Source organism: Pan paniscus, chromosome 10 (genome assembly GCF_029289425.2).
Source record: "Pan paniscus chromosome 10, NHGRI_mPanPan1-v2.0_pri, whole genome shotgun sequence".
In the NCBI taxonomy this organism is placed as follows: Eukaryota; Metazoa; Chordata; class Mammalia; order Primates; family Hominidae; genus Pan; species Pan paniscus.
In genome coordinates, this window is record NC_073259.2 from 6,594,308 (window position 1) to 6,622,280 (window position 27,973).

Sequence of the window (27,973 nt, forward strand, 5' to 3'; positions counted from 1 at the left end):
TTCTAGCACATGCAGATGACGATCCAGGCTCTCCAGGATGAATTGCGGATCCAGAGGGACCTGAATCAGCTGTTTCAGCAGGATAGTAGCAGCAGGACTGGCGAACCTTGTGTAGCAGAGCTGACAGAGGAGAACTTTCAGAGGCTTCATGCTGAGCATGAGCGGCAGGCCAAAGAGCTGTTTCTTCTTCGAAAGACATTGGAGGAAATGGAGCTGCGTATTGAGACTCAAAAGCAGACCCTAAATGCTCGGGATGAATCCATTAAGAAGCTTCTGGAAATGTTGCAGAGCAAAGGACTTTCTGCCAAGGCTACCGAGGAAGACCATGAGAGAACAAGACGACTGGCAGAGGCAGAGATGCACGTTCATCACCTAGAAAGCCTTTTGGAGCAGAAGGAAAAAGAGAACAGTATGTTGAGAGAGGTATGTGACTACTTTTTTAGTTTTATGATTTGTTGGTTATCTTTTTTTTCACTGATTAATCAGCATCTTGGCCCCAGTGAATCTACGTGCTCTGCCGTGCTGGTGGAAGAGAATTTCATCTTTTGTATTTAAGTGCGTCACTGATTTCTATTCTGATTTGCCCTGTTGTATGGGATGACATTGTCTGGTATGTATGCTGGCTCAATGACTTTCTGGGTCTTTTCTCTCCTGCTCCCCTGATTTTGAGAGTTCATTTGTTGCTAAAGGGGTAAAAAATTCCTTGATTTTTCACTCATCTGTAGATCTGTTCATAGAGACAGCAAACACAACAAAACCAGAATCAGAATAGCTAACCATTGCTTAATTTAAAAATATTAATAAAAGAGAGTAAGCGGTTATCTCAGCTTATGTGTGCTTATAAAAGTCCTTGGCAGCAATAATGGATATTTGCCCTGTGGTTTCCATGGAAACTGTTGCCTTGCTGTAAAAGATACGTGATAAAAATCATTGGCTGCCATGGAGGCATAGCTGGAGAGAGTGATGTAGAGACACAGTGTTACTTATTTTTAGCTGACCTAGGTGACTACTGATAATTTTTTACTTTTCTAAATAATGTATCATTTTAAGAAGGCGTAAAGGAAGAAACCATCTTATATTGAATTAAAAAATTAATAGTCATAATAACTTTTCTATATATAGTTGGACTTCAGGTAATTTTCACTTTTGGGCAGGGGAAAATAAATTCCTAATCTGTGTTAGTATGAGTCTGAATAATTCCTTTTTAAATAAAATGTGAGGAAGGAGGTTTAAAAAATGGCGTATTCCCAAAGCAGCAAAATAATAATTTTAAAAAATACTTCTTAATTTGTAGGTTGTTCTATAATTTTTCCTTTTGTAAAAAGTCTGAAATCTTTTTTAACAGTGAGGGCATTTTTATTTTTGAAGTAGAACATCATTGTTTTTTAAAAACATGATGTTATTGCACTGGAAATCCATTGTAGTAAAATTAGGAAATAGATTAACAAAAACTTATAACTCAAGGTATTTTTACCTAGTAATAATTATTAACTTATGTATATGCTTCCAGTCATTTTTTTTATTTTAAATTTTTATTGTTTTTATTTTTAGAGATAGGGTCTCACTCTGTCACTCAGGCTGGAGTGCAGTGGCATGATCATGGCTCACTGCAGCCTTGCAATCCTGGGCTTAGGTGAGCCTTCTGCCTTAGCCTCCCTAGTAGGTAGGTCTCCAGGTGCATGCCACCATGCATTGTTAATTTTTAAATTAAAAAAAAAGTTTTGTAGAGACAGAGTCTCCCTATATTGCCTAGGCTGGTCTTGAACTCCTGGCCTCAAGCAATCCTCCCTCCTTGGCTTCTGAAAGTGCTGAGATTACAGGCAATATGCCTATGCCTGGCCCATTATTATTATTGTTGTTATTATTATTATTATTATTATTATTAGTGACAGAGCTTTGCTCTGTCCCAGGCTGGAGTGCAGTGGCGCGATCTTGGCTCATTGTAACCTCCACCTCCCGGGTTCAAGCTATTCTCCTGCCTCAGCTTCCTGAGTAGCTGGGACAACAGGCGTGCACAAGCTGATTTTTGTATTTTTAGTAGAGACGGGGTTTCGCCATGTTGGCCAGGCTGGTCTCAAACTCCTGACCTCAGGTGATCTGCCTGACTCGGCCTCCCAGAGTGCTGGGATTACAGGCGTAAGCTACTGCACCCAGCCCCATTTTTATTATTTATAGATTCCTTCATTATTTGTTTCTTTTTTTATCTTACAAGGATGGAATGCTGTGCATCAGCACTGTTCAGTAAGACTTTCTGGGTGGAGTGCTAATTAAGTTGGGAAGGGGATTTTATAACAGGGTAAGTGTCCTTTAGGAGGTGCCCTTTCAGTGGAGATCTGAAGAGAAGGAGCCAGCTTTGCCAAGTAAAATAATTTCATGAAGAAGCATTAACAGTTTTAAAGACCTCATAGGAAGGAGTTTTGAGGAAACAGGAGGGAGGCTGGAGGGCAAGAATATACTGTATAAGGGGAAGACTTAATGAGATGCGAAATTGGAGAGGTGGCCAGAGTCAGATTCACTTATCACGTATTTACTGGACACCAACCATGCGCACAGCACTAAGGATATAGCAGCAAACAAATCCATGCTGTCTTTGAGTAAAAGTACCTGCCTTTATGATCCTTGCAGATAATGCAACCATTTTATTCAAAATGGGAGAGAAAACCATTCCACCGTTGAATCAAGGGAGTGGCACAATCTGATTTAGCTTTTAAAATTTACTCTGGTTGTGCTGAGAATAAATGGAGGAAGGAGAGAAGAGTGAACAAGGGAGTATAGTAAGGAATTTAACTGCTGTAATCTAGATTAGGGGAATGGGGACTTGAAATGATTGCTGGAGATGTACAGAATATCACTAGCGTATCAGGAAACAGCACAAAGAATTATGGGCTGGCAATGCTAGGGTATCCAGAAATTTCATTAGTTATTGAATTATTGTCCATCTTTTAAAAAAAACTGGCATTTAATCAATTCTTTTTTTTTTTGAGACGGAGTCTCGCTCTGTTGCCCAGGCTGGAGTGCAATGGTGCGATCTCGGCTCACTGCAACCTGCGCCCCCTGGGTTCAAGCGATTCTCCTGCTTCAGCCTCCCGAGTAGCTGGGATTACAGGCACCCATCACCAGGCCCAGCTAATTTTTCTGTTTTTAGTAGAGACGAGGTTTCACCATGTTGGTCAGGCTGGTCTTGAACTCCTGACCTCGTGATCCGCCCGCCTCGGCCTCCTAATATGCTGGGATTATAGGCGTGAGCCACCGCGCCTGGCCCACATTTAATCAATTCTAAAAGTCACAACTTTCCCTGTTTTAACAATGAAATTGAGTTAAGTGTTAACACTTGGTGTCATGTTAACAGTCTATATCAGCAAAGCAGCAGTCCTGGTATATTTGTTTGCCCGTGTATTCACAAATATAATCATGTCCATTCATTTTGTCATCATTTCAGCTGAGGTATGAGCATTGTTGGCATTTCCCATGTTAACTTTGTTGTTCAGTGTTTCTGCATAAATATTCTGTGAATCAGCATTGAAACAAAATTACTGGGTATGGAGAAAGTTATGAAAACAGTTTATGATGGTATGTGATTAAACTCTGTTTAAATAAGTTTAAAAAAACTAACTCTTGCAATCAGTATTAAGTAAAAATTCTAGGGCGGGTGCAATGGCTCACACCTGTAATCCCAGCACTTTGGTAGGCCAAGGCGGGCGGATCGCCTGAGGCCAGGAGTTCGAGACCAGCCTGGGCAATATGGCAAAACCCTGTCTCTACTAAAAATACAAAAATTAGCTGAGTGTGGTGGTACACGCCTGTAATCCCAGCTCTTTGTGAGGCTGGCACATGATAATTGCTTCAACCCAGGAGGCGGAGGTTGCAGTGAGCCAGGATTGCACCACTGCACTCCAGCGTGGGCAACAGAGTGACACTCTGCCTCAAAAACAAACAAACAAACAAAACCCTAAATTTATGATAAAGTTTTGTGTCATGATTTATTTGGAGGCATTTCCACTATTTCTTTTCAGCATGTACAACAGTGGTGTGTCTTATAATCAGTGGCATCTTAGATTTGATGAAATAAGATAGCATTAAAATGGCATTTGTAGCTATTAATAGTAACATTTGTAATTAGTTTTACATTTTCTTTATTAACATGATTTTGTAGATGGCAGGTAAATAATTCTCCCCCCTAAAAGCCGAGAGGTAAAAAGTAAGATTTCAGTGAAGCATTGTATTTTCTGTTTGTACTCAAATCACATTGTTGTTTGACTGCTTATTCTTAGGTTTTGTATTATTTCGCTGTAGCTCCTTTCATTTGACTGTTAGAAGAGTGGGGACATCTCTTGGACAAATGCTGAATTACAGGCAAGACTTGGTTAGTGCTGGGGGCTTGACAGGTGATTCTGTTATACACCAACATTTGAGGCCCCAACTTTGGTTTTCAGTCCGCTAGCAGAGGATACCTAAGTTGGCTGTGGAATTTTTGGGTCTTCAATCCATATGCATACCAAACATTGTCTATAGGCCAACTAAATAATATATTTCAGTATGTGCTCCTACTTACTTAAATGCTGGTATGCTATTGTGATTAATAAAATACAACTTTGTTTTAAAACATTATTGCAGCCTAGTAGTTTTTTGTCTGTATTTTTATCAACAAACCGTATTAGTACAACTGCTATCGTGTTAGGTTTGCAAAAATCTTTGAGGTTAAAAGTGCTAATATTTGAATATGTTCTAGGCTGGGGAATTCTGAATCTAACTAGCATATCTGAGGACTGCTTGTCAGTTTGTCAGTATTACTGGCAGTTAGAAGGTATAAGCAGAGGAGATTAAAGAAAAAAGAAACATATATATGTTTATGTGTATTTATTTATATATAAATATTTTTCTATATATAAATGTATATTTTTCTATATAAATAAATATATATATATTTCTATATATATATATAGAAAAACATAGAAAACGAATAGGAATTTAAAAAGAATTTTTTTTTTTTTTTTTGAGACATAGTCTGGCTCTGTCGCCCAGGCTGGGGTGCAGTGGTGCAATCTCAGGTCACTGCAACCTCCGCCTCCCGGGTTCAAGCCTCCCAAATAGCTGGGATTACAGACGTGTGCCACCACACCTGGGCTAATTTTGTATTTTTAGTAGAAATGGGGTTTCACTGTATTGGTCAGGCTGGTCTCGAACTCCTGACCTCAAGTGATCCGCTGGTCTTGGCTTCCCAAATGCTAGGATTACAGACGTGATCCACCGTGCCTGGCCCTTCCTCTCCTTTTTAAATTACATCATTTGTCCTTCATTTCCATTTTGACAAGGTGACATTTTCTGAGCACACTACTATTACCAGAGATGGTAATGGGTTCAGGTACAATGGTGTGTCACACTGGGCAAGTTAAGATACGAAAAAGTGGTAACAGTTCTTTCCATTTACCCTCCCTTCTTTTTTATTTCTGTCTCCGCTGTGTTGTCAGTATGATAAATTCAGAAATTGAATCTGTGAAGGGACTTCCCGAACAATGTGGAGCTTCTATCCTTGAACCAAGGGTGCTGAGGGCTAAGATTTGAAACTTGAAAAAAAATTTTCAGACCTAAGTTTTACTTTTTAGTCACACATACTTCTTTCTCTCAGGTGTGCAAGTAAAAGTTGACTTACTTTTACAAAGAAACAACTAGGGAAAAGGAGAATTATTAAATTTTGTTTCTCAGGCATGGTGGCTCATACCTGTAATCCCAGCACTTTGGGAGGCTTAGGTGGGCAGATCACTTGAGGTCAGGAGTTCAAGATCAGCCTGGCCAACATGCTGAAATGCCATCTCTACTAAAAATACAAATATTAGCCAGGCATGGTGGTGCATGCCTGCGGTCCTAGCTATTTGGGAGGCTGAGGCAGGAGAATCGCTTGAACTCGGGAGGTGGAGGTTGCAGTGAGCCGAGATTGTGCCACTGCACCAAAAAAAAAAAAAAAAAAAAAAAAAAAATTGTTTCTAACTTGTTTATTTTCTAAATATAAATTAGTCATTATTCTTTAGTTAATTAAGGAGAGAAAATGAACATATTTTTTATGGTCTACCACAGTTGAAAGTATATTATAGCAACATTAAATGGACTAAGACAAAAAAAGACAAATAGACTATAACAAGATTCAGATACTTCTACCTCTAATTTTTTCAAATGAAAATTTTCAGCCAAAAAGGAGTGAAATAAAGTGACCAAATAGCATATTCTACTTCTTACACTTCTTTGAATAGTACTTCTATTTCCAGTCTTCTCTCTTTATTGACAATGCGGGAGGCATAGGCTTGATGTGCTTGGTGGGAAAGGGGAGCTTATGAGCTCACTGACTGGAAGATGTGTTCATAGTGAACTGTAAGGTGCAGGCTTCTGAATGGGAGTTTGTTTTGAGCAATGGGTTTTAAAACGTCTTTGTAGAAAAGCTTTATGCCTATGGATGGTTTAAAATACACCCCAATTCTTTATTGTACGCAGGGAAGGATTTTTTTTTTTTTTTTGAGATAGGGTCTGACTTTGTCACCTGGAGTGCAGTGGCGTGATCTTGGCTCATTGCGGCCTCCACCTCCCAGGCTCAAGCAGTCCTCCTGCCTCAGCCCCCGCAAGTAGCTGGGACTACACATGAGCACCACCACACCCAGCTAGTTTTATGTATTTTTCATAGAGATGGGGATTCACCGTGTTGCCCAGGCTGGTCTCGAACTACTGAGCTCAAGTGATCTGCCTGCCTTGGCTTCCCAAAGTGTTTGGATTACAGGCATGAGCCACTGCACCCAGTCAGGACTTTTTATTCAAATGGATTTTTCTGTTTTCTTTAGGAATTAGGTGATGCTCAAGAGGAGAAATCAGATGAAATAAGTTGAAAATCTAAATTGTGTGTTATTTTTTAAAAAATGCAGTTTTAATATTTTCAAGTAGATACAGAAATACCAAATAAAAATGTTGTAAAGTATAGGTTATAAAATTTTGTTAATAAATGAAGATTGTTTATAGTTAGCAGAGTTCATTTTATTTTTACTCAGACAATTTAAAGTTCGACACTCATTTATTGAACAAATACTATTAAATATCTACCGTGTGCCCAGTCGATCACCTTGTAGTGTGCAGAACAGATTCAACGTGGACAAACTAGGCTGGGAGGAGGCTGACGAGTTTGTCGTTTTAAGGCAGGCGAGAGATTATTATGGCCTAAACTAATTAATGTGTTAGGTGTTGGGATGGAAGAAAACAAATAATTTTAAGAGATTTTAAAAACTCTTTTTTGATACAATATGGAATGCATGTAAGAAATAGAATAAAACAGGTGTATAGTTAAGTAAATTATAAAGTAAGCACCCTCATAACCACTACCTAGGTCTAGAAATAGAACTTTCACAGCCACCCGGAAGTCCTGTACGTGAACCAACCCAGCCAGAACTCTCCCTTCCCTCTAAAAGTAACCAGTATTCTGGGTTTTATAGTTATCATGCCTTTGCTTATTATACTTATCACATCTGATCCTTAATATCATAGTATTGTTATCTTGTATTATATGTTAAATTAATATCATTCCTAGGTATCATCCCTAAGAATTATGTCTTTGTTTTGTCTGTTTTTCAAAAATATGCTTTAAATCTCTTAATTACCGATTTGCCCTTAATTCCTCCTTTTTTTTCTCATGCAGTTGGAGCATTTCTTGGCTTATTAGCTGGAATGACAATTCCATCATCTTTGTAATATCCATGTTTATTTCAGTGGAATGACTTGTCTCCTGGTTGTAGGTCGTATTTTCCTACTTCGTGTGTATAGAATTTGTTGTGTGATGGACATTATGGACACAAGGTGATTGAGTGTCTGGATTTTGGTATCTTCCTTAATGAAGGGTTGTTTTGTCTGGCAAGAGTTAATTTACTTGGGGATTAACTTGATCCTTTCAAGACTTGCTTTTAAACTCTGTTAGGCCTGGTTTAGAACAGCCTTTTCTCTAGGCTACATCAGCTCTACTCCTAAGCTTGACCTTTTAGTGTCTCTACTAAATGCCTCTGCTGTTCTCCCCACTATTTGGAACTTGAATTTTTCCCAGCCCTATGGGGTTCAGGTAGTTGCTCAACTCATGGCTCTCTGATAGTTGCTCTTTCTCCAGTAGCTCTTGATCTTATTTTGTGGCAGCTTGCCCTATACATGCACAGCTTAGTATTTGGCCAAAGACTCAAGGGGACCCTTGTCAGGTTAGACAGTGCTGCTTTTCTGGTAAGCTCCCTTCTCTGTGTTTTGTTTTTAATTTTTAATTTTTTTTTTTTTTTTGAGACAGAGTCTCACTCTGTTGCCCAAGCTGGAGTGCAATGTCGCGATCTCGGCTGACTGTAACCTCTGCCCCCCAGGTTCAAGCGATTCTCCTTCCTCAGCCTCCCGAGTAGCTGGGATTGCAGGTGCCCCCCACCATGCTCAGCTACTTTTTGTATTTTTGGAAGAGACGGGGTTTTGCCATGTTTGCCAGGCTGGTCTTGAACTCCTGGCCTCGAGTGATCTGCCTGCCTTGGCCTCCCAAAGTGCTGGGATTACAGGCATGAGCCATGGTGCCCAGACCTCTGGTATTTTGCTCTGCAAATTTTTGCAGATTAATGGGAACCTTACTCATTAAACTGTCTTTGGAGCTTTGCAAGACTGCTGTTCTTTGTTTGGGCTTTCCTTCCCTACGCCCCATACTAGACATATCTGGGCCATCACCTTGTTTATTTTCTCTCAAGGATCATAGTCCTGTATTGCTTGATCTGAAAACAGGTTCTGAAAACAGTTATTTCATGCATTTTGTTTAATTTTATGATAGTTTATGACAGGAAGGCCCATCTCACCTTATGGTCAAAGTGAGAAGTATAATGGTAAATTTATTGAAAGATTTAAAGCAGATTAATGCCATGATTTGTGGATATTTTATCAAGATCACCCTGGTGCTCTCTTGAAAATAGACAAAGGAGGTGGAAGAAAGCTAACTAGAGGCTGTTGCAAGCTAGACTGGAAATGGGGTGAAATGGTTAGACTCAAGAAATACTTCCGCACTAGAACAGTTAGGACCTGCTGTTGACTTGGTTGTGGGAAATGAATATCAGGAGGAGAAAAAGGAGAGCTTTGGTGTTTGGCTTGAGCCACTGGAATGGCAGTGCCATTTAATGAGACAGAGAAGACTCATCTCTCATCAGAGTCACCAGATGATGGGTGAGATTGAAGAAGAGGAAATCAAGAATTTTTTTTGATAAACTAAGTGTGAGTTGCCTGTTAGACATCTAAATAGAGATGCCAAATGGGCAGTTGGATGTATGAGTCCTGAAATCAGAGCAGAGAGCAGGCCTAGAAATTCATCAGCATTTCCATTGTATTTTAAACCATGTAGTAGATTAAAGAGTTTAGATGGAAAAGAGAAAAAGGTTAGAACTGATCACCTGGTCACTGGTCTAATTTAGACCTGGAGGTCTAATTTAGAAGGAAGAACCTGTGAAGGAAACAGAGAAAGTGCAATTGGAGAGTGAGAACTAAAAACAGGAGAGTGTGATGTCATAATAGTCAAGAGAAAACAAGTGTCTAGGAGGGATTGGGCCGTTGCTTTGAATGCTTCTGAGAGTTCCAGGGAGATGAGGACAGAAATGTGTTTGTTAGAGTTGGTAACTTAGAATTCGTTGGTGGTCTTGATGAGTTGTTTCAATGGAGGGGTAGAGAAAGAAGCCAGATTAGGCTGCTTTTATGAGGTAAAGGGATCTTGTATGTCTGAAATATTTTAAAAGTAATTAAAATAAAAAGAGTGAATGGGAGAGGGAGAGGAAGAAGGAGAGATAGCAGATGTGGACCAGCTGTCTTCAGGGCAGGCATTTGAACACCTTGGAGTTCACAGAGACTCTGCAGTGGTGTGTGGGCAGTTTCAGATTCTCAACTCCCATGTGTCATTCTCTGGATTTTAGTTGGCCGAAAACATACCTGTGAGATCATCTTTCCCCTCCCTTTTTATGGTTGCACTTTGCCCACTCTAACTCCTGTTCATCCTTCAGCTCTCAGGTGTTCCTTAGGAAACTTTACAAGATCCCAAGACTACCTCAGGATCTCTTACAGTATTGTGGATATTTTCTTTATAACACTTTTTACATATGAATTATACAGTTACTTAAAAAGTATTTTCATTCATTTGACAAATATTTGAGTACTATCATTGTATTGTGTATTGTTCTGGGTGCTGATATACATCAGAGAATAAAAAAGAAAAATTCCTGGGATAGGAGAGACAAACAATAAACATAAACAGTTATAAATACCAAGAAAAAAGTAGATCTTGGTTAGGGAGATTGGGAATGTATATTAGAGTCAAATCATAAGTGAAAATGGGGTAATAAGGATGAGCCTGCTTGAGACTTTGATTTTTTTTTTTTTTTTTTTGACAGAGTCTTGCTCTGTCACCCAGGCTGGACTGCAGTGGCACCATCTCGGCTCACTGCAACCTCCACCTCCTGGGTTCAAGCCATTCTCCTGCCTCAGCCTCCCCAGTAGCTGGGATTGCAGGTGCGCACCACCAGGCCCAGCTAATTTTTTTGTATTTTTAGTAGAGATAAGATTTTACCATGTTGGCCAGGCTGGTCTTGAACTCCTGACCTCGTGATCCACCCGCCTCGGCCTCCCAAAGTGCTGGGATTACAGGCATGAACCACCGCTCCCAGCCGAGACTTTGACTTTTGAACAGACTTCAACAGTTAAGGGAAGGAGAGAGCCTGTCAAAGGGAGCAGTGAGTGAAAGGCCCTAAGTCAAGAGGGTGACTGACATGTTGAGGAAAAGCAAAGAGGCGAGTCTGGCTGGAGCCAACTGGATGAGAGAGAGGAGTATAAGAGATGAGGCCAGAGAGGTAACAGGGCCAGATCATGTAGAGCCTTCTAGGTCAGCATAAGGACTGTGACTTTTACTGTGAGTAGAACGAGAAGCTTTTGATAATTGCAAGCATATTTTGACTTCTGTTTTAAAAAGATCACTCTAGATGCTCTATTGTGAAGGGTGAGATAGATTTGGGAGACTGTTGGTGTAATCCAGGCAAAAGATAATGGTGGCTTAGAGCAGTGTGATGGTGGAGGTGGTAAGTTTCAGGATATATTTTGAAAATGGGAAGAGCAGGATTTCCTGATGAGTTGGATATAGGTGTAAGAAAAAAAGAGACTGCTATGTTTTTGGCTTGAACAACTGGCTGGATGCATACCATGAATCAAGGCAGGATGAGTGAAGCAAGTTTAGAGGGGAAGGCCAGGAGGTCACTTGCAGATGTGTTAACAGTGGGGCAGATATTTGATACTCCAGGAAAGAAAAGGTACATACGAGTATGGATTTCAGTAGGAGGTAAACATTTGGGAGTTACCAGTATGTGCATGATACTGAACGGTAAATACCAAGGGAATGAGTATAGGTGGAAAAGAGAAGCCTACAAAGGACTGATGCTTGGGACACTCCTGAGGAGTTGGGAAGAAAAGCTTAGGGTAAGATAGGAGGAAAAGCTTAGGGTGCCATACCTTGAAAGCCAAGGAAAGAGAGTAGAATAAGGAAGAGGGATTGAGCAGTTGGGTAAAATGCTGCTGGTCAGGTACAGTGACTAAGGATGCATCATGGGTGCTAGCAATGTGGAGGTCGTCAGTGACCCTGATGAATTGCATAGATGATTATTTGATTAAACTCTATTTTTCCTATTAAAGCTTCCATGATAAAAGGGACCAAGTATGTTATTTCTCATTATTATATCTCCAAAACTTAGTTCCTGGAGTGCATAAATGGGATAAATACATAGGTCCCAGAGCCTCTGGGAGGACTAGAGAACTGGGCTCTGAAGTTATGTAGCCAAGAATAATGCCTCGAATCAATCACACTCCTATATTGCTTTAGTGATGACAGTGCTGCGTGGCACAGGCGTGTGAGTGTGTTACGCCGACATCACTGACACTGCTCACCACCACTGGAGCCTCTGCTGTTGGTGTGTCTGGAAGCCTGAGGTAGCTGCTGCCTCTGCCACCCACTGCTGGAATTGTCTGTAAATATTCATGTCCCGGCTTCTTCATGTCACAAGATTCTGTTTCAAAGTACATGACGAATGTGTCTGATTGAGGTGATTAGGTCATGTACCTGGGCTTTAATCGCAAGAAAGGCTGGGCAACAAGTATGTGGCATTTTCAGTTTCTGTTGTGGGAGGTAGACTCTGCCTTTAAATGTGGAGTTCCCACACATGCTAAGGAATTCAGATATCACACGGCGAGGAAGAGTGTTGAATGCCTGCCACGGTGCAAGATAAATAGATTTTGTGGGGTATACGTGAAAAGGTAATAGTTGAAATCATAGGATTAGGGAAGGGCTGTTTGGGATGGTTATTTGTACGGGTTGTTCACCAAACAAGAGCTTCCTGCTGATGGAGCCCATAGGCCCTAAAATTCAGCCTGTGCTTCATGGTGATGTTGCATCTACCCAAGAAGGGTTGCTTTTTTCCTAATTCGCATAAAGTTACTCTGTGGATTAGTGAAGGCTTTGGATTCAGGCTATAGAATCCAGATGTTCCAAGGACAGGAATTTAGAAAATGTCTGCAGGTAGGAAAGGAAAAGGGTGGAGAATAAGAGTTTAGAGCTAGGATAATTCTTTAATGGAAGCCGGTTGAAAATTTTAAAGACGTTCCTTCTTTAACTTAAATTTTTTTTTTTTCTGGTACCAGCTAGAGTTTGCAAAGGAGGTGAACTGACAATAACTATTAGGTTTAGAAACAAGGAGGTTTTTTATTTGCTATTTTAGATCGTATGGTTCAGTGGAGAGGTGAGGATAGAAACTGGCTGATCTTTCATTCATTTATCGTTCATTCCTTCATCTAACAAAAGAGGAACAGATAGAGAGGAGAAGTAATTTTTAACGACTGCTTACATATCAGACAGTGCCTGAGGAATACAGAAGACAGTTTCTAAAAGAGTTCACAGTATGGTATGTTAGAGAAGAAAAACTATTGCTAATACAATGGGGTAAGTGCTCATGGAGCTATGTAAGCTGTGTAGCATGCTGTATGAGAAATAGGAGGTGTACAAAATTCAGCACAGGAGTAGGAAGGGACTAAAATATTTCCTTTCTAGCTAATTCTTGAACATTTGGTAGCCATTTCATTCATTCAGTATTCATTCCTTAAATGTCTATTAAGCGCTTACCAGTGTGGCAGCTACTGTTGTAGGTGCTTTGGATCCATCAGTGAATGAATGAAACAAAGATCTTAGCTTTTGTGGAGCGTACATTCTCGTAGAGAATAATAAGGAAACATAATAAATCATAAAATATGTTAGAGGGTAAGTGCTATACACAGGAAAAAGTAGAGCGAAGTAAAGGGGAAGGACACATGCGTTCTTTTTTGGCTGTGTTAAATTTTAAAATAAGGTGTAGATTATACTGAAAACATTGAACGTTCATTTTGTTATGAAAAATTTCAAGCCTACACAAAAGCAGTAAGAACTGCATGATGAATCTCCACATGCTCATCACTCAGATACACCAGTTTCGAAAATTTTGCCACACTTCCTCCATGTATTCTTTTTTCTTTTTCCTCTTTTCTTTACCAAAGATTTTAAAGCCAATCCCTGGCATGACGTCATTTTCCTCTGCAGACTTTAATATGCGTCTCTAAAATATATGGACATTCCCTTGCATAGCGACAATGGCATTATCACAACAACTAAACCTAATACTAACACAAAAGAGGCATTTGAGCCAAGACTGGAAGGAAGTGAAGTCTTCCCCTAGCAGCTTGTGCAAAGGGCTTAAGGATCAGGAGCATGCTTAGCATATTTGAGGAGCAGCAAGGAGTCCAGGGTGGCTAAAGCATGCAGACCCAGGGAAGGGCGATGAGATGAGGCCTTTGCAGGCTGCCGAGAGGACTTGGGCTCTGCTTGGAGTCGAATGGGGAGCCATGACAGGGTTTTCAGCAGAGGACTGACAAGGACAACTTTATGTTTACAAGGGTCACTTGCAGTGCTCCATTCAGAAAACACTGTAGTGGAGCAAGATGAAGCGGAGCTCAGTTAGAAGGTTGTTATGGATTAAAAGGTATATTTTTGTTTAGTGGTTCATTCCAGGTGGTGGCCGTGGAGATGGCAAGAAGTGCTTGGATTTTGGGTATGTTTTGAAGCTAGAGCTAACTGGATTTCCTGACTGCGGCTTGAGAGCGAAAGGAAGGCATTAAGAAGACTCATAGGTTTGTGGCCTGAGTAACAGGAAGGATGGAGCAGGTTTGGGGGCACCATCAGGAGTAGAGATGACATCTTGCCTGTTGCCCAGGCTGGTCTCGAACCCCTGGGCCAAAGTGACCCTCCTGCCTTGGCCTCCCAAAGTGCTGGGATTACAGGTGTGAGCCATCACGCTTGGTCAGGAGTTGAGTTTTGAGCATATAGAGTCTGAAATGTTTGTTGGACATGAAAGTGGGATGACTAGGTGGATAGTTAAAGCTGGAAGTAGGGAGAGAGGCAGCAGAAAGCATTCATCTCTGTATTCCCTGGATTCCCAAGAGCCTGTCCCCAGGGTACTTGGAAGTACTGACTTATTTATTTAGAGACATTCACAGAGTCCGACAAGAAAATCACCGAGGTGGTTTGGTAACCTGGAAGGCTCTGATATCCCTTCCTTCCTTTTCTATCCTGAACTCAGTAAAATTTGGGTAAAAAAAAAAAAAAAAGCTATGTTTTTCTGACATTTTCTGAACCTGAACTACTTAGGAAACTTGTTCAACAGTGTCATGTTTTTCTTCCTAACTGTAGCACCACTAGAGAGCGAGCTTCATCGTAGGTAACCAGGTGGTTGTTATTCTGGGGGTGGATGCCGTGGAAAGGATGTTGTCAACACAGATTGCTTTCCACAGCTGCAGTCAGCAATGCAGACTGATTGTGATGGTATTTATTTCTCCTTTTAAAAGGGAGCATTTCTAATCCCCATTTTGGATCATTTGGAATTCTGATTATATTTCCCGGAGTTATGTGGAAGATTGACACACAACCTGAGGATGTGAAATCGTAGTTTCAGCTGTTATGGTAGCTCGTGTCTGTGTGACTGATTTTAAATAACTAGGTGTTCAGAGATAGGGATCCTCCTATGCCTGCATGGTTGAGTGAGCCTGAATGCAGTCTGTGGATTCCCTGATTCACAGGGAAAGGTTGGTAACACAGAAGGGGTCATTGTCTCATAAGGCTGTAGTGATCTTTTGCATACATCGGCTCGCACTCCTCTTTGAAGAAAATGAGGGTGAACAGGAGAGCACTGAATCTCTTTCTGCCTCTTTTCTACAGGAGATGCATCGAAGGTTTGAGAATGCTCCTGATTCTGCCAAAACAAAAGCTCTGCAAACTGTTATTGAGATGAAGGTAAGTGAGAATCTAGTAAAGAATCTTATGAATTACCTTATACTTTTAAGTGATCAAAAACTTCCATGTGTGAGTGTTAGGAAATGGCATGTAATAGTATTTCACTTATTTGGAGATTAAGAGTGAGAATCAATGAAAATGACATCTTAAAAGAATTTCAGTTTTATTTCCTTTTACTTGTAGACCATAATTCAAATTGGACCAAAAAGAGTTGAACAGAATTTCTTTAAATCAGCTATTCGTAGATGTCTTGGTCTCAGGACCCCTTTATTCTCTTAAAATGACAGACTCACTTCCTTCATTTTAAGAAAATGTCTGCCAGATACCAAGTCTGGGTAACCATAGCTTGTCAGTTTTCTTTCAAGTAAAAATAGTGTTCCGTGAAGAAAATACTGAATTCAGTTTACAACTCAAAGCAACACGAGTCCTGTGCTTAGGGACAGCCGTCGTATTTCAGCACGCAGCTTCATTCCATTTGTCACACACAATATTAAAAGTAGGTGTACTCCAGAGTTGAGATTTTTTTTTATTATTTTTTATTTTTATTTTTTGAGATGGAGTCCTGCTCTGTCGCCTAGGCTGGAGTGCAGTGGCGTGATCTTGGCTCACTGCAAGCTCCGTCTCCCGGGTTCACGCCATTCTCCTGCCTCAGCCTCCCAAGTAGCTGGGACCACAGGCGCCTGCCACCACACCCAGCTAATTTTTTGTATTTTTAGTAGAGATGGGGTTTCACCGTGTTAGCCAGGATGGTCTCCATCTCCTGACCTCGTTATCCGCCCGCCTCGGCCTCCCAAAGTGCTGGGATTACAGGCGTGAGCCACCGCACCTGGCCAAGATTTATTAAAAGTAATACTTTTTACTGCTTCTTCAAGGGCAGTATTAAATGAAGTAGTCTTTTAAAAATTTTATTTCTTATTTTTCATTTTTTTCCTACAAGTACTTGACGTGACAAATATTAATGTAATGACTACAAGTATGGTTTGATGCCATTGCCTTGATTTGTGCTAAGGCACTAGCAGTTTTGCCCATCATTGCTGTATATCTTTAGTGCAGACAGTGGAAAAGTCAAGTGACATCATGGTATTATTGTGAAAATAGTTTTGATCATGCATACTTTGTGAAAGGGTTGAGGGTACCCTGAGAGTTCCATAGACCATCCTTTGAAAACCTCTGCCTTAAGTTAATGAATATTTAGAAATCTTTAGGCTGTTCAGTATAGTGATTAAGAGCTTGCTTTCTAAGTTAAACTCCCTGGATTCAAAATCTCGCTTCACTTAACCAACTGTAAGATATGGAGCAAATTACCTATGCCTCAGTTTCTTTATCAACAAATGGTGATAGTAATAGTACTCATCCAGTGGGTCGTTTTGAGGTTTAAATTAGTTAAAACACTTTGAACAGGACCTAGCGCATAGCAAACATTCAATCCATACTAGCTGTTGCAGCTGTTATTTTTGTTCACAATCTGTTCTTTCTCATAAAAGTTCATGTAGTTAGGGACCTCCCCCCACAACTACTTCTTCATATCCTCTAGAAAGCTCAATACTGTGTTTTGCATTGTGGGCCTTCATTTAATATTTGTTGATATGACAAGAATATTTAGTCAATGGTATATAAATAATTTTATGTAAATAGATACTTCTGAAGTAGTTATGGGAACTGTTGTCTTAATTTGGATGATTTCCTCTTAAAACTTTATATTGTATACATCTTTATTCTCGGTGGGGAAAGGATTTACCAAACAAATTCCGAATTAGTGGATTCTGGGTTCTTTGTAGTTAATTGGTAGTCTTGAGTATAATCATCTTGTAAAGGGCCTTTAGAGTCGTTCAGTTGCATGGTTTTACCCTTTCCACATTCACCACAAGTTTGTTGTGTTATTTCCTGATCCCCTGTTAACACCTAAGAATAAAACACATGAATGTACCTATGTCCACAAAATGATTTGTTTAACCGCCTTTTGACAGAATGAGGACGAGTAATAGTATTACTTGGTGGCAATGGATGCATTTTAGGTTGTGTGAACCTTCAGCCATTCTGCTAAGAAGGAGAAAGATTCTGGTGGCCCAGTGGGGTCAAGAGGATGTGATGCTGAAATCACAGCAGAAATAGCTGTGTTGCTGAGAATGTGGAATGAGCTTCAGAGAATTATGAAAATCTAGAGTAGTCTTTAGGGAAAATAGGGAAGAAAGGTGATTGAAGTAAAAGAGCCCAGTAATCTTGAAGGTGATGCAATTTTCTTTGCCCTCTCCTCTTTCGCCTCTTCTTCCTCTCTTTCCTCTTCTTATCCCTTCTCCCACCATTTTCCCTCATTCCAGCCTTTCCTTCTTTGCCCCTCTTCTTCTCTTTCTCTTCCTCCCCTTTCTCTACTATTTTTGTTTGTTTGTTTGTTTGTTTTTCCTTTACCAGTGGAGGAACAGGGAAGAATGACTGTACTGCTCTAGGGTTAGAGTTTTGCTGGGATAGATAAAGCAGAGCGAGTGATTGGGATGCAAATGAATTGAGGGTGATGATGACAGAGTAGTTTGGAGGTTGGTCCTGGACTGTACCCTGTATCTGGAAAGAGTAAAATTCAGGTGGACTGACAGGTTGGGAGAAAATGTAAAAGTTAGGAAAGTGGAATTCTCTGTGAGGTTGAACAGGAAATAATCAGAGTGAGGGTATGACAGGCCAGGGGAAGAGAGTTCTGGATGATGATAGGATCCATCAGTCCTATAAACTGGATCACCCAAATGGACTGGAGGATGAGATCATTGCAGTTAAGGGCGTCAAAGAATTCTGACATTGCAATCCTTGGATTATGGCAAGAGTGGTGATTGAAGGGGATATTGTAAGCCAGGTGCCAAAGACTTCCAAAAATGGACAGGAGTGATGGAGAAGTCCCTGGATGGCAGCAATGGGGAGGGTAGGAGAAAAGGAGTATGAACTTTCCATAAAGGGAAACAGCCTTGAAGAACTGGGAGAATGTCAACCCTTTCCCCTGCTCCTTTGTGGTGTTGGGGTGTTATTGGCCTTCACTGGAGAGAGTTGATGGGAAAAAGGTTGAGAATTTGGGGAATTTGACAAAGAGCAGAGGATTTCAGTAAGTCCAGTGGGATTGGTTGGTTAATGATGGAAGGGCTGGGGCTGGGGAAGTACAGAGTAGTAAAGTGAAAAGGACTTTTTTTATTTAAATATTACACATTCTAGGAATAAGAAACCTGGTTGGAATGACTCTCCTTAAACCCAGCATTGGTACCCATTGGGTTGGTGCTAGAACTAGTCAAGAGTATCAGGCCTTGATTTTCTGGCCTGATTTCCTTGGTAGGTTCTTCGTCTGGTTAGTCAGTACCTGCCTCCTGGTTTTCAGAGCTGGAGTCATGATCCCTTCTTGGGAAGAAGGTTTTATGGCTCATGATTTGGTAGTGAGGGTGCTAATTTGTCAAAAGCTGCCTTTGTCTGTGTTTAGGGTAGGGGAGAAGATAGATAATATTTTTAAGGGCCTTGTAGAGACTTTCTAGAGGCTCTGTACAGGTTCTGGCTGCCATGTGATGTACAGAGTTGGATTTCTTACCTGGGACTAAATTGTCTTGAGTGGAGCCCCAGTGCTGCTGGAGATACACTTCCCTCTTTCAGCTGGTCCAGTTTCATTACCACTCAGGCTAATGACAGAGGAGAGCTTACCTTTAACTTTCACTTTCTTTCATTTGTAGGCTAGTCATATGCTTATGCCTAGTATTTTAGTCTTTTTTAAGGGGCTGTGTTCTGATATTTCCAGAGAAATTTTATAGCAATCTTAAAAGTGAATTTTCAGGTAGTGCAATTGAAGTAGTACTTTTTATGGGTCAGTCATTGCACATGAGTAAATAAAAATCCTGGTTTAGGTATAGAATGACTGTGATTGTATCGATTCAGTACAATGGATTGTGAACAGGTACCTTTTAAGTTTAATTTGAATGAATTTATAAAAGACAGTTTTCCTTGATGGTTCTAACGGCCACGTGATGAGCAAGACAGAGGAGTACATCCCCTCCTCCCTCACTCGAACCGGAAAATAGCCAGGTGTGGTTTTCTCGGTATAACGCCTCAATCTCTCTCATCTTTATGCTCTGAGAATTAAGGAGACTTAATCAAGAAATTACTGAGGTAAAGTAGAAAAGGAGTTAATTTCAAAATAGCTTCCAAAGGAATGGTTTATCTAAAACTCCAAGTGAAATAAAGCTACACTTAATTTATGCTCTTTAAGGTCTCTCTTTCTTTGGTGAGTAAGCACCTGCAGCTACAGATACATAAAACTATTCATTCCATGTAGGAGTCTTTCTGTAATTCATGACATGTAAAGTAGCCTGGGGAGAAACTAGGTACTGCCACAAACAAAATCAAGAGATCGAATATGAAATAATGTTCTATTGGAAGGTGATATTTGTGGTAGAGATGATGGTTTATAAGGACAGTGATTTTAAAAAATTAAGAATTATTTTAAATGTATGAAGTACAGACAATAAGGATTGCTAACATGATAAATAACAGCTTAATTATTCCCCCATTTTTCTGCAGTGGGATGTTATGTAATTTTTATTATTGCACATATAGCTGTACACGTTACTGTGTAAATCTTTGAAACCCTCTTACTTTTTTCCCCTCCTTTGGGGCATAATATGTTTTTTAGGGGTCACCAAGTAAAATGATAAAATACTAGAACTAGAAAAGGCTTTACTATTAATACTGGAAATTTTTTTCACCAGAAATTTGTAATTTCTGATGCAAAGAAATTTTAACCAGTTTTTCGTTGCATTTACTTCTTCAGTAATTTAGTAATTATTTTCAACTTTAATTTAAAGGATGCAGAACTGGAGGCAGCCATAGAAGAAAAATCATACTGTGGATATGAGTGCTTCTCCTCCCACTCAAATGGCTGTAAAGGACGTATTTTAGAAGGAAGGCACTGGCCGGGCATGGTGGCTCACACCCATAAGCCCACCACTTTTGGAGGCCAAGACAGGTGTATCACGTGAGGTCAGGAGTTCGAGACCAGCCTGGCCAACATGGCGAAACCCTGTCTCTACTAAAAATACAAAAATTAGCTGGGCGTGGTAGCGTACACTTGTAATCCCAGCTACTTGGGAGGCTGAGGCAGGAGAACTGCTTGAACCCGGAGGCAGAGGTTGCAGTGAGCTAAGATTGCGTCACTGCACTAGAGCCTGGGCGACAGACTCTGTCTCAAAAAAAGGAAGCAAGGCACCAATTGCCAGACAGCATTTTTTCTGTATATTTGTCTATCTTTATTAAATGTAACTTCTTTAAATATGTTATTCAGCTTTTCTGGGTTTTTGTGAATACTTCAATCACTAAATCTTCCATTGTCTTCAGGATTCAAAAATTTCCTCTATGGAGCGTGGGCTTCGAGACCTGGAAGAGGAAATTCAGATGCTGAAATCGAATGGTGCTTTGAGTACTGAGGAAAGGGAAGAAGAAATGAAGCAAATGGAAGTGTATCGGAGCCATTCTAAATTTATGAAAAATAAGGTAATGGCATGTGAGACTTTTGATTCTTAACAGGGGTTTGAAAAATTGATGCATATTTTTTACTTCTCTGGTGATGATAAAGCCGTATTTTACACTATTTTATCAGGTTTCAGGGAAGAATACTTTTAGCACAGTTCTTTCAAATGAAACTTCTCCAGAATTAAAGTCAGAATTACTGACATAGATAGTTATTACAAGTTTTTACTTATAAAGACAATTCTCTGTATGAGGCTACATATGTATTGTCATGGTTTAACTTTTCATATCTATTAGTACTTCCGAAAAACTTCCAGATGAGTTTTTCTCACTATATGAAACATCAGGTTCTTTACCTCTTGTGAATTATTTAAAAAGTCAAAACCCTAAGAGGCTTGAGATGGAGTTTTGCTCTTGTCACCCAGGCTGGAGTGCAGTGGTGTGATCTCAGCTCACTGCAGCCTCTGCCTCCATGTTCAAGTGATTTTCCTGCCTCAGCCTCCCGAGTAGCTGGGATTACAGGTGCGTACCACCACACCTGGCTAATTTTTTGTATTTTTTGTAGAGATGGGGTTTCACCATGTTGGCCTGGCTGGTCTTGAACTCCTGACCTCAGGTGATCCACCCACTTCAATCTCCCAAAGTGCTGGGATTACAGACGTGAGCCACTGTGCCCAGCCCTAAGAGGCTTTTTAATGAAATGGGTGAAATGAAGTTACGTTTCCCCTCCAAATACAGTTCTGCAAAGGAAAGCCCTTTCTTTGCCCTATCCTGTGGGGAAGATCCACTTGCTGTCAGGTTTATTGCTTCCCATGTGCACTTCAGGCGTAATATGACAAAGATAGATACCACCAAGACCTATCAGTCTGTGTTTATCATCAGTCACAATGTTCCTTGCTTGTATCCAAAGTCATTTAGTTTGATTCTCTAAACTATTTAGGCAAGTTGGAGGATTTAGTTTATCACAATTATCAATTTACCAGTTTTGTTGTGGTTTAATTAAACATTATGATTGTAATTATAAAGTTTAAGCCAGAAAATAACTGTTTTCCCCCTTTATTTCCCAGTTGTATTCTCCAGGTTCTTAGAAATGAAACCCGAAACATCCCAGTAGTGTGAAGGAATGATAACATCACTTCCCCTCCAGTTTCTGGCTTCTTGCCATGGTGCCCATACCTGGCATATAAGTCTACAGAATATTCCTCTGCTACCTTCAGACTCTATTATTAATTATTTCTACTACTTTCATTTCAGTTTTAGAAATTAAAAACTCACATACCCAACTTTTTTTTTTTTTTCTTTTTTTTGAGTCGGAGGTATGCTTTGTCGACCAGGCTGGAGTGCAGTGGCGTGATCTCGGTTCACTGCAGCCTCCGTCTCCAGGGTTCAAGCTTCAGTCTGCTGAGTAGCTGGGATTACAGGCACCCACCACCATGCCCAGTTAATTTTTGTAGTTTTAGTAGAGACGGGTTTCACTATGATGGCCAGGCAGGTCTCGAACTCCTGACCTCAAGTGATCCTCCTGCCTTGGCCTCCCACAGTGCTGGGATATAATCATAGGTGTGAGCTGCTGCGCCTGGCCTCACATAACCAACTTTCTATTAGTTTGGATTTTTCACCCTAATTTGAGAACAAGACATAGTGCAGTATGATCTCTGTGTTTATGTTTTTCATTTGTTGATTAGCACATTCCAGTCCTCTGTGGGGGGAAAAAACCTGTGAACTTAGAGAAACTACCTATGGCTCTTTGAAGAGGGAACGAGGGGAACAGATTTGATTGTGTTATATAAGTTATTGTTATTTCCAGTTACCATTCTGCCTCAAAAGTAGACAAGAAGAAGACCTAAGTTGACACATAAGTGAAAAAGAATAATAATGTCGTGACAGGTAGAACAACTGAAGGAGGAACTAAGTTCGAAAGAGGCTCAATGGGAGGAGCTGAAAAAGAGAGCGGCTGGTCTTCAGGCTGAGGTCTTTGCCGTAAGATTTACCTCTTTGTGTGCGGTGGTCCCACAGTGGGACCCTGCTGGCTCTATGGCTTCTGGGTGGCTTACCCTTTCATTCTCTATGGTTGGCAGCTTTGCCCATTACTAGCACTAACCAGCCTGCTCTGCTCTTTAACTGACTCCTGTTCACTAGTTTGACCCACATGTCACTTTGTGTGCAGTGAGCCTTCACATGTTCTGGAAGCCTTGTACCTGGTACTTTATTGTTGCTTTTGTCACTCTGTGGATGGTATTTCAAAGCCTGTTTTTTTCTCAACCCCTTATTGTTGGTTTATATGAATGGCGGCCTTCTTTTCTTCCTAGGTACAAGAATATATGCAGTTGTTCTAGGCCTATCACCTAGAGTTTATTTGAATTTGGAACTCTTGAGCAAAGTGCTTTACCTTATGTAGACATTATCTTTAAGTCTCCAGTGAGTGATTTTGCCACAAATGTTACTTTCTTTGGGACAGATGTATAGAAAGTATTTATCTAGTAAATTGAAATTACTGAGAGACTTATTTCAGGTATCTAAATCTAGTTCAATATTCTAATGAACTTAAAATTTCAATTCAGAACATAATAATAAAATAAATACAGTTGGCCCTCCATATCTGTGGATTTGCATCTGTGTGTTTAACCAACTGTTTTTTATTTTCAGGGTAAAAAAATGGATGTTGTGTCTGTGCTGAACATGTACAGGCTTTTTTCCCATGTCATTATTCCCTAAGCAATACAGTATGACAACTATTTACATTGTAAATATTTACATTGTATTACGTATTACAAGTAATCTAGAGGTGATTTAAAGTATACTGGAGGATGTGCATAGGTTATATGCAAATTCTACATCATTTTATATCAGGGACTTCAGCCTTCATTAAGTTTGGTATCCAAGGTGTGTCTTGGAACCAGTCCCCCATGGACCCATGGATACCGAGGGATGGCTGAATAATAAAGTAGCTAACACTTGCACACTTACTATAAACATTTTATAAGGTGCTGAGTTAGACATATTATCAACTCCAAATTATAGACGAGGAAACTGAGGTAACAGAATGGTGCCTAGGAAAACACAGCTAGTAAGAGGCAGGATTTGGTTTTATACAGGCAGTCTTCTTCCACATACTGCTTACAGGTTCTTTACTGACCTATACTAGGCTGTGCACACATTTGTCAAAGTGTCAGCAAAAACTGCTTCTGAAACTAATTGTGGCTAAGACTGGAATAAAAAAATACAGCATTTAAAAAACCAAACTTGGGCTACTTTTGTAGATTTGCTGTTTATGGTCCACTTCATAGTATATATTAAAAAGGGAAACATTTTGGTGGAAAGGGTCTAATTTGGTTTCTGGAAACCATATATTGGCTGGAGGGAAGGTTGATCGATAACTTCCTTTTTAAAATAGCTACTATTAGTAATTTCCGCATCGAGTCAGACAACAGGCTAAGCACATTTCACGCTTTATTTTATTGAATCCATAAACAGTACAGTGGCATTCATATAATTTCTCCTTATTACTAATTAGGAAACTGATTAGGAAAGTAATTATTCAGGGACACATAGCTAGCTTAGTTCTCATATGTGAATGTCTGCAAAGCCTTGTGCTCCTAAGCTTTGTATTATATTTGCTTCCCCTTTATAATCTCTTCCCTTCTCAGTCTTTAAGGAAAATTTGTGCTTCTAAACTCTGCTTTTCTTTTTTTCTTTTTCTTTATTTTTTTGAGACAGAGTCTTGCTCTGTCGCCAGGCTGGAGTGCAGTGGTGAGATCTCGGCTCACTGCAACCTCTGACTCCCTGGTTCAAGCGATTCTCCTGCCTCAGCCTCCTGAGTAGCTGGGATTACAGGCATGCGCCACCATGCCCAGCTGATTTTTGTATTTTTAGTAGAGATGGGTTTCACTATGTTGGCCAGGATGGTCTTGATCTCCTGACCTTGTGATCCACCCGCCTCGGCCTCCTAAAGTGCTATGATTACAGGCGTGAGCCACTGCACCCGGCCTAAACCCTGCTTTTCATTTAAAATATTTTCTTTTCTTTCTTAGTCTTTAAGGTCAATATAGCATTATTTGAAGCTTACTTAATAATGCAGATGATGACGAAACAGATTTTTATATTTATTTTTGACCACGTGATTAGAGGTAGCTGGAAATTTGAATAATCTTTAAGTCATAGTTCTTTAGCTGAGAAAATGGTAACACTTTGAACATCCCCCAAAATATTCATTCATACAACAAATGTGTTTTTGTTACAATCAGTGTGTTAGGGAATGGAATAGTGTTAATGGGTTGTTTTTATTGGTGAAGGGATATCATAAAAGACTCCACGTTGTTACAGTGTGTGCTAACTCTTGGGTACATACTATTTTGCAGGATGAATATAGCCACCGTTTAAAATTATCTTCCACTGATGTTTTTAGTATCGTCAGGTACTTTGTATACAATAAGCATACAGAAATATTTGTTGAATGAATGAATAACTATATCTCTAAGAAGAGATTTTATGCATATGAGAAAAATACTTAATCTTTTTTGAAACAGAAGGCTACATTGGAAATTTATTTTTGGTGTTCCTCAAAGGTCTAATTTTAATTAATGTGAAATTTATTTCTTCATGGGAAATTGTTCTCAAAAGCTTTATCGCTTATACCTAAGATTATTACAATTACAATACTTCAGATACATTCAAGTTTTTGAAAATGAAAAGATAACTTTTTGTTTCATCAGTGACACCGAAATTACTGACTTGTCAAATGTATACCTCCAATAATTAGTATCTTTTTTAGTTCCTTGTTAGGTGGTAGACATAATGTAAAAGCAGATGTAATTTCTGTTTACATGGCTTACATTTAGGGTAAAAAACTATTTTAAAAATTCTTAGAAAACAGGAATGTAAAGAAGGTGTTAGAAAGAAAATACTTTCAATGTTAAGAGAGAAATTAATCAATACACATAACATCAAATTATAGGATTTTACAAAACCATGTTATGTATAACATTAAAAGTGGCTTTTTAAGATAAGAATTTTATGCAAACTTTTGAGAATGAAAAAGATAACAGTGAAAAATTAGCGCAACGGCAGCAGATTTTGAATTTTAAATAGTACTAGGAGGTTTCTAAAACCTTTTGTGTTATATCTACACTCATCCTGCATTTGATCCATCGTGTTCTGAAGAGGTCTCACCTAGAAAAATGAAAACCGTTTCCTCAGTACAGTGTTGTTCAGTTGCTTACTGCTGTCTCATAGTCATCTAATTGAACTGGAATTTCCTTTCCCTCCATTCCCTTTCTAAGAGGTTTCAAAGAATATTTAGAAGACACAATAAATGAAAACTGGACATTTCCCTATTGGTTGAATAAGTTGTGTTTTTTTTTGGCTCAGGGTTGGGGGAGATCCAAGATTATGTCATGCAAAAAGATGAATATGACCTATCACACAGTTCGTGCTGCATTTAGTTTCATATTTTGTGACTCAGATCTGTGAAAGATCCAGATAAGAGGTGTTTGTTTTATTTCTTTTTTCCTTAAAGTGTTTTACTTCTTTTCTAGATTGGCCAGGTGAAACAGGAGCTGTCCAGAAAGGACACAGAACTACTCGCCCTGCAGACAAAGCTAGAAACACTCACAAACCAGTTCTCAGATAGTAAACAGCACATTGAAGTGTTGAAGGAGTCCTTGACTGCTAAGGAGCAGAGGGCTGCCATCCTGCAGACTGAGGTAGAAAGAATTCTGGGATTTGTGGGGAGTTGGTTTCTTGGCACCTTTTCATAAGCGTTACCTGTGCTGTTTTTGTTATGTTTAGAATTGGGAAATATGAGTAATGTTATGATTAATTCTTCAGCAGCGTGATCAGTCACTGTGCTAAAATGTAACCGTCTTGTTTCAGTTGTTCTTAGATCTAACAAGTTAAAACAGGTGCAGTTTATGTTTTTAATTCTTTAAACTTTCGCCAAGTCTGTACTTCAAAGTATACTCTAACAGTATTAAAAATAAAAGGATAATTGTAAAAGAGAAATCATTGATTTAGAAGCTTCAGTTCAACCCCTGGTGAATTTTCTAGTCATGAATGACAATGAGCTTGGTTACACTGTGTTTGGAGTACATTTAAGTGTCTTTAAGTCGTGATATTATGAATAACTGTATATAGGAAACTGGAATCTGTTAAAGTTCTAGATAGTCTAATTTTAAACCACAGATTATTAGACAATGTGTCTTCATATCCTGTTTGAAAATAAAGTTAGTGTTTTTAGAAAAAAAATTTTTTTTTTTTGAGATGGCGTCTCGCTCTGTCGCCCAGGCTGGAGTGCAGTGGCGTGATCTTGGCTTGGCGTGATCTTGGCTCACCACTACCTCCGCCTCCTGGGTTCAGGTGATTCTCCTGCCTCAGCCTCCTGAGTAGCTGGGATTATAGGCACACGCCACCAAGCCTGGCTAATTTTTGTATTTTTAGTGGAGATGGGGTTTCACCATATTGGCCAGGCTGGTCTCGAACTCCTGACCTCTTGATCCGCCCGCCTCTGCCTCCCAAAGTGCTGGGATTACAGGCATGAGCCACCATGCCCGGGCAGTGTTTTTCGAAATCTTGGAAGATGATCTAGACTATTGGCTATGACTTCAGTTAGGTATCGACCATCTTCAGATAGGTATATGACTTCAGATAGATATTTAGTGTATTTGCTAAATAATCCCAGATCGATTCTTATCTATCTTACTTTCAATGATCGAAGAGAAAGAGTTGATGATGCCATGTGGATTTACTGTCTTAATATAAATATTTTTTAAAGGTTGCAGTGAAATCGGTAATTTAAGAATAGATAAGTAGTTTTGCTTTATAGAAGAAACATAAAGCATATGATGTAGATTAGCTTTTTTTCTTTAAAGAAAAATAAGAACATAATTTGGTGGAAAAAAGGAATGAGGAGGAAAAGAAAGAATAAAAACCTCATAGTCTTAGAAGACAAGAATCTTCCAATAAGGAAGAATGAAGAAGGAACCGAAACTGTTTCATGTAATATTTTTATCTGTACAATTTGGGGCTTTGTTAAAAATGGGAGATTTTAGCTGACATGTTTGTCATTTTTCTTATAACTTACACTTTTTCTATTTTAGTTATGTTTCATTTTGTTATGATGTC

At 39.6% G+C, this 27,973-nt stretch overlaps 1 protein-coding gene across 22 annotated transcripts in view; it reads left to right on the top strand.

Annotated features, from left to right (window-relative positions):
- The window catches only part of ERC1 (ELKS/RAB6-interacting/CAST family member 1), a 535,420-nt gene that overhangs the window by 104,321 nt on the left and 403,126 nt on the right, over positions 1–27,973 (top strand). For 12 of the 22 annotated variants that reach the window (XM_055095230.2, XM_055095233.2, XM_055095237.2 and 9 more), the window contains 4 exons: positions 7–423; positions 15,299–15,373; positions 20,723–20,878; positions 26,389–26,556. In XM_055095230.2, coding sequence (XP_054951205.1) covers positions 7–423; positions 15,299–15,373; positions 20,723–20,878; positions 26,389–26,556 — 816 coding nt within the window. Of the gene's footprint in view, positions 1–6; positions 424–15,298; positions 15,374–20,722; positions 20,879–22,741; positions 22,826–26,388; positions 26,557–27,973 lie in introns of all 22 variants that reach the window. The other 10 variants (XM_055095228.2, XM_055095229.2, XM_055095227.2 and 7 more) reach the window with 1 other exon arrangement.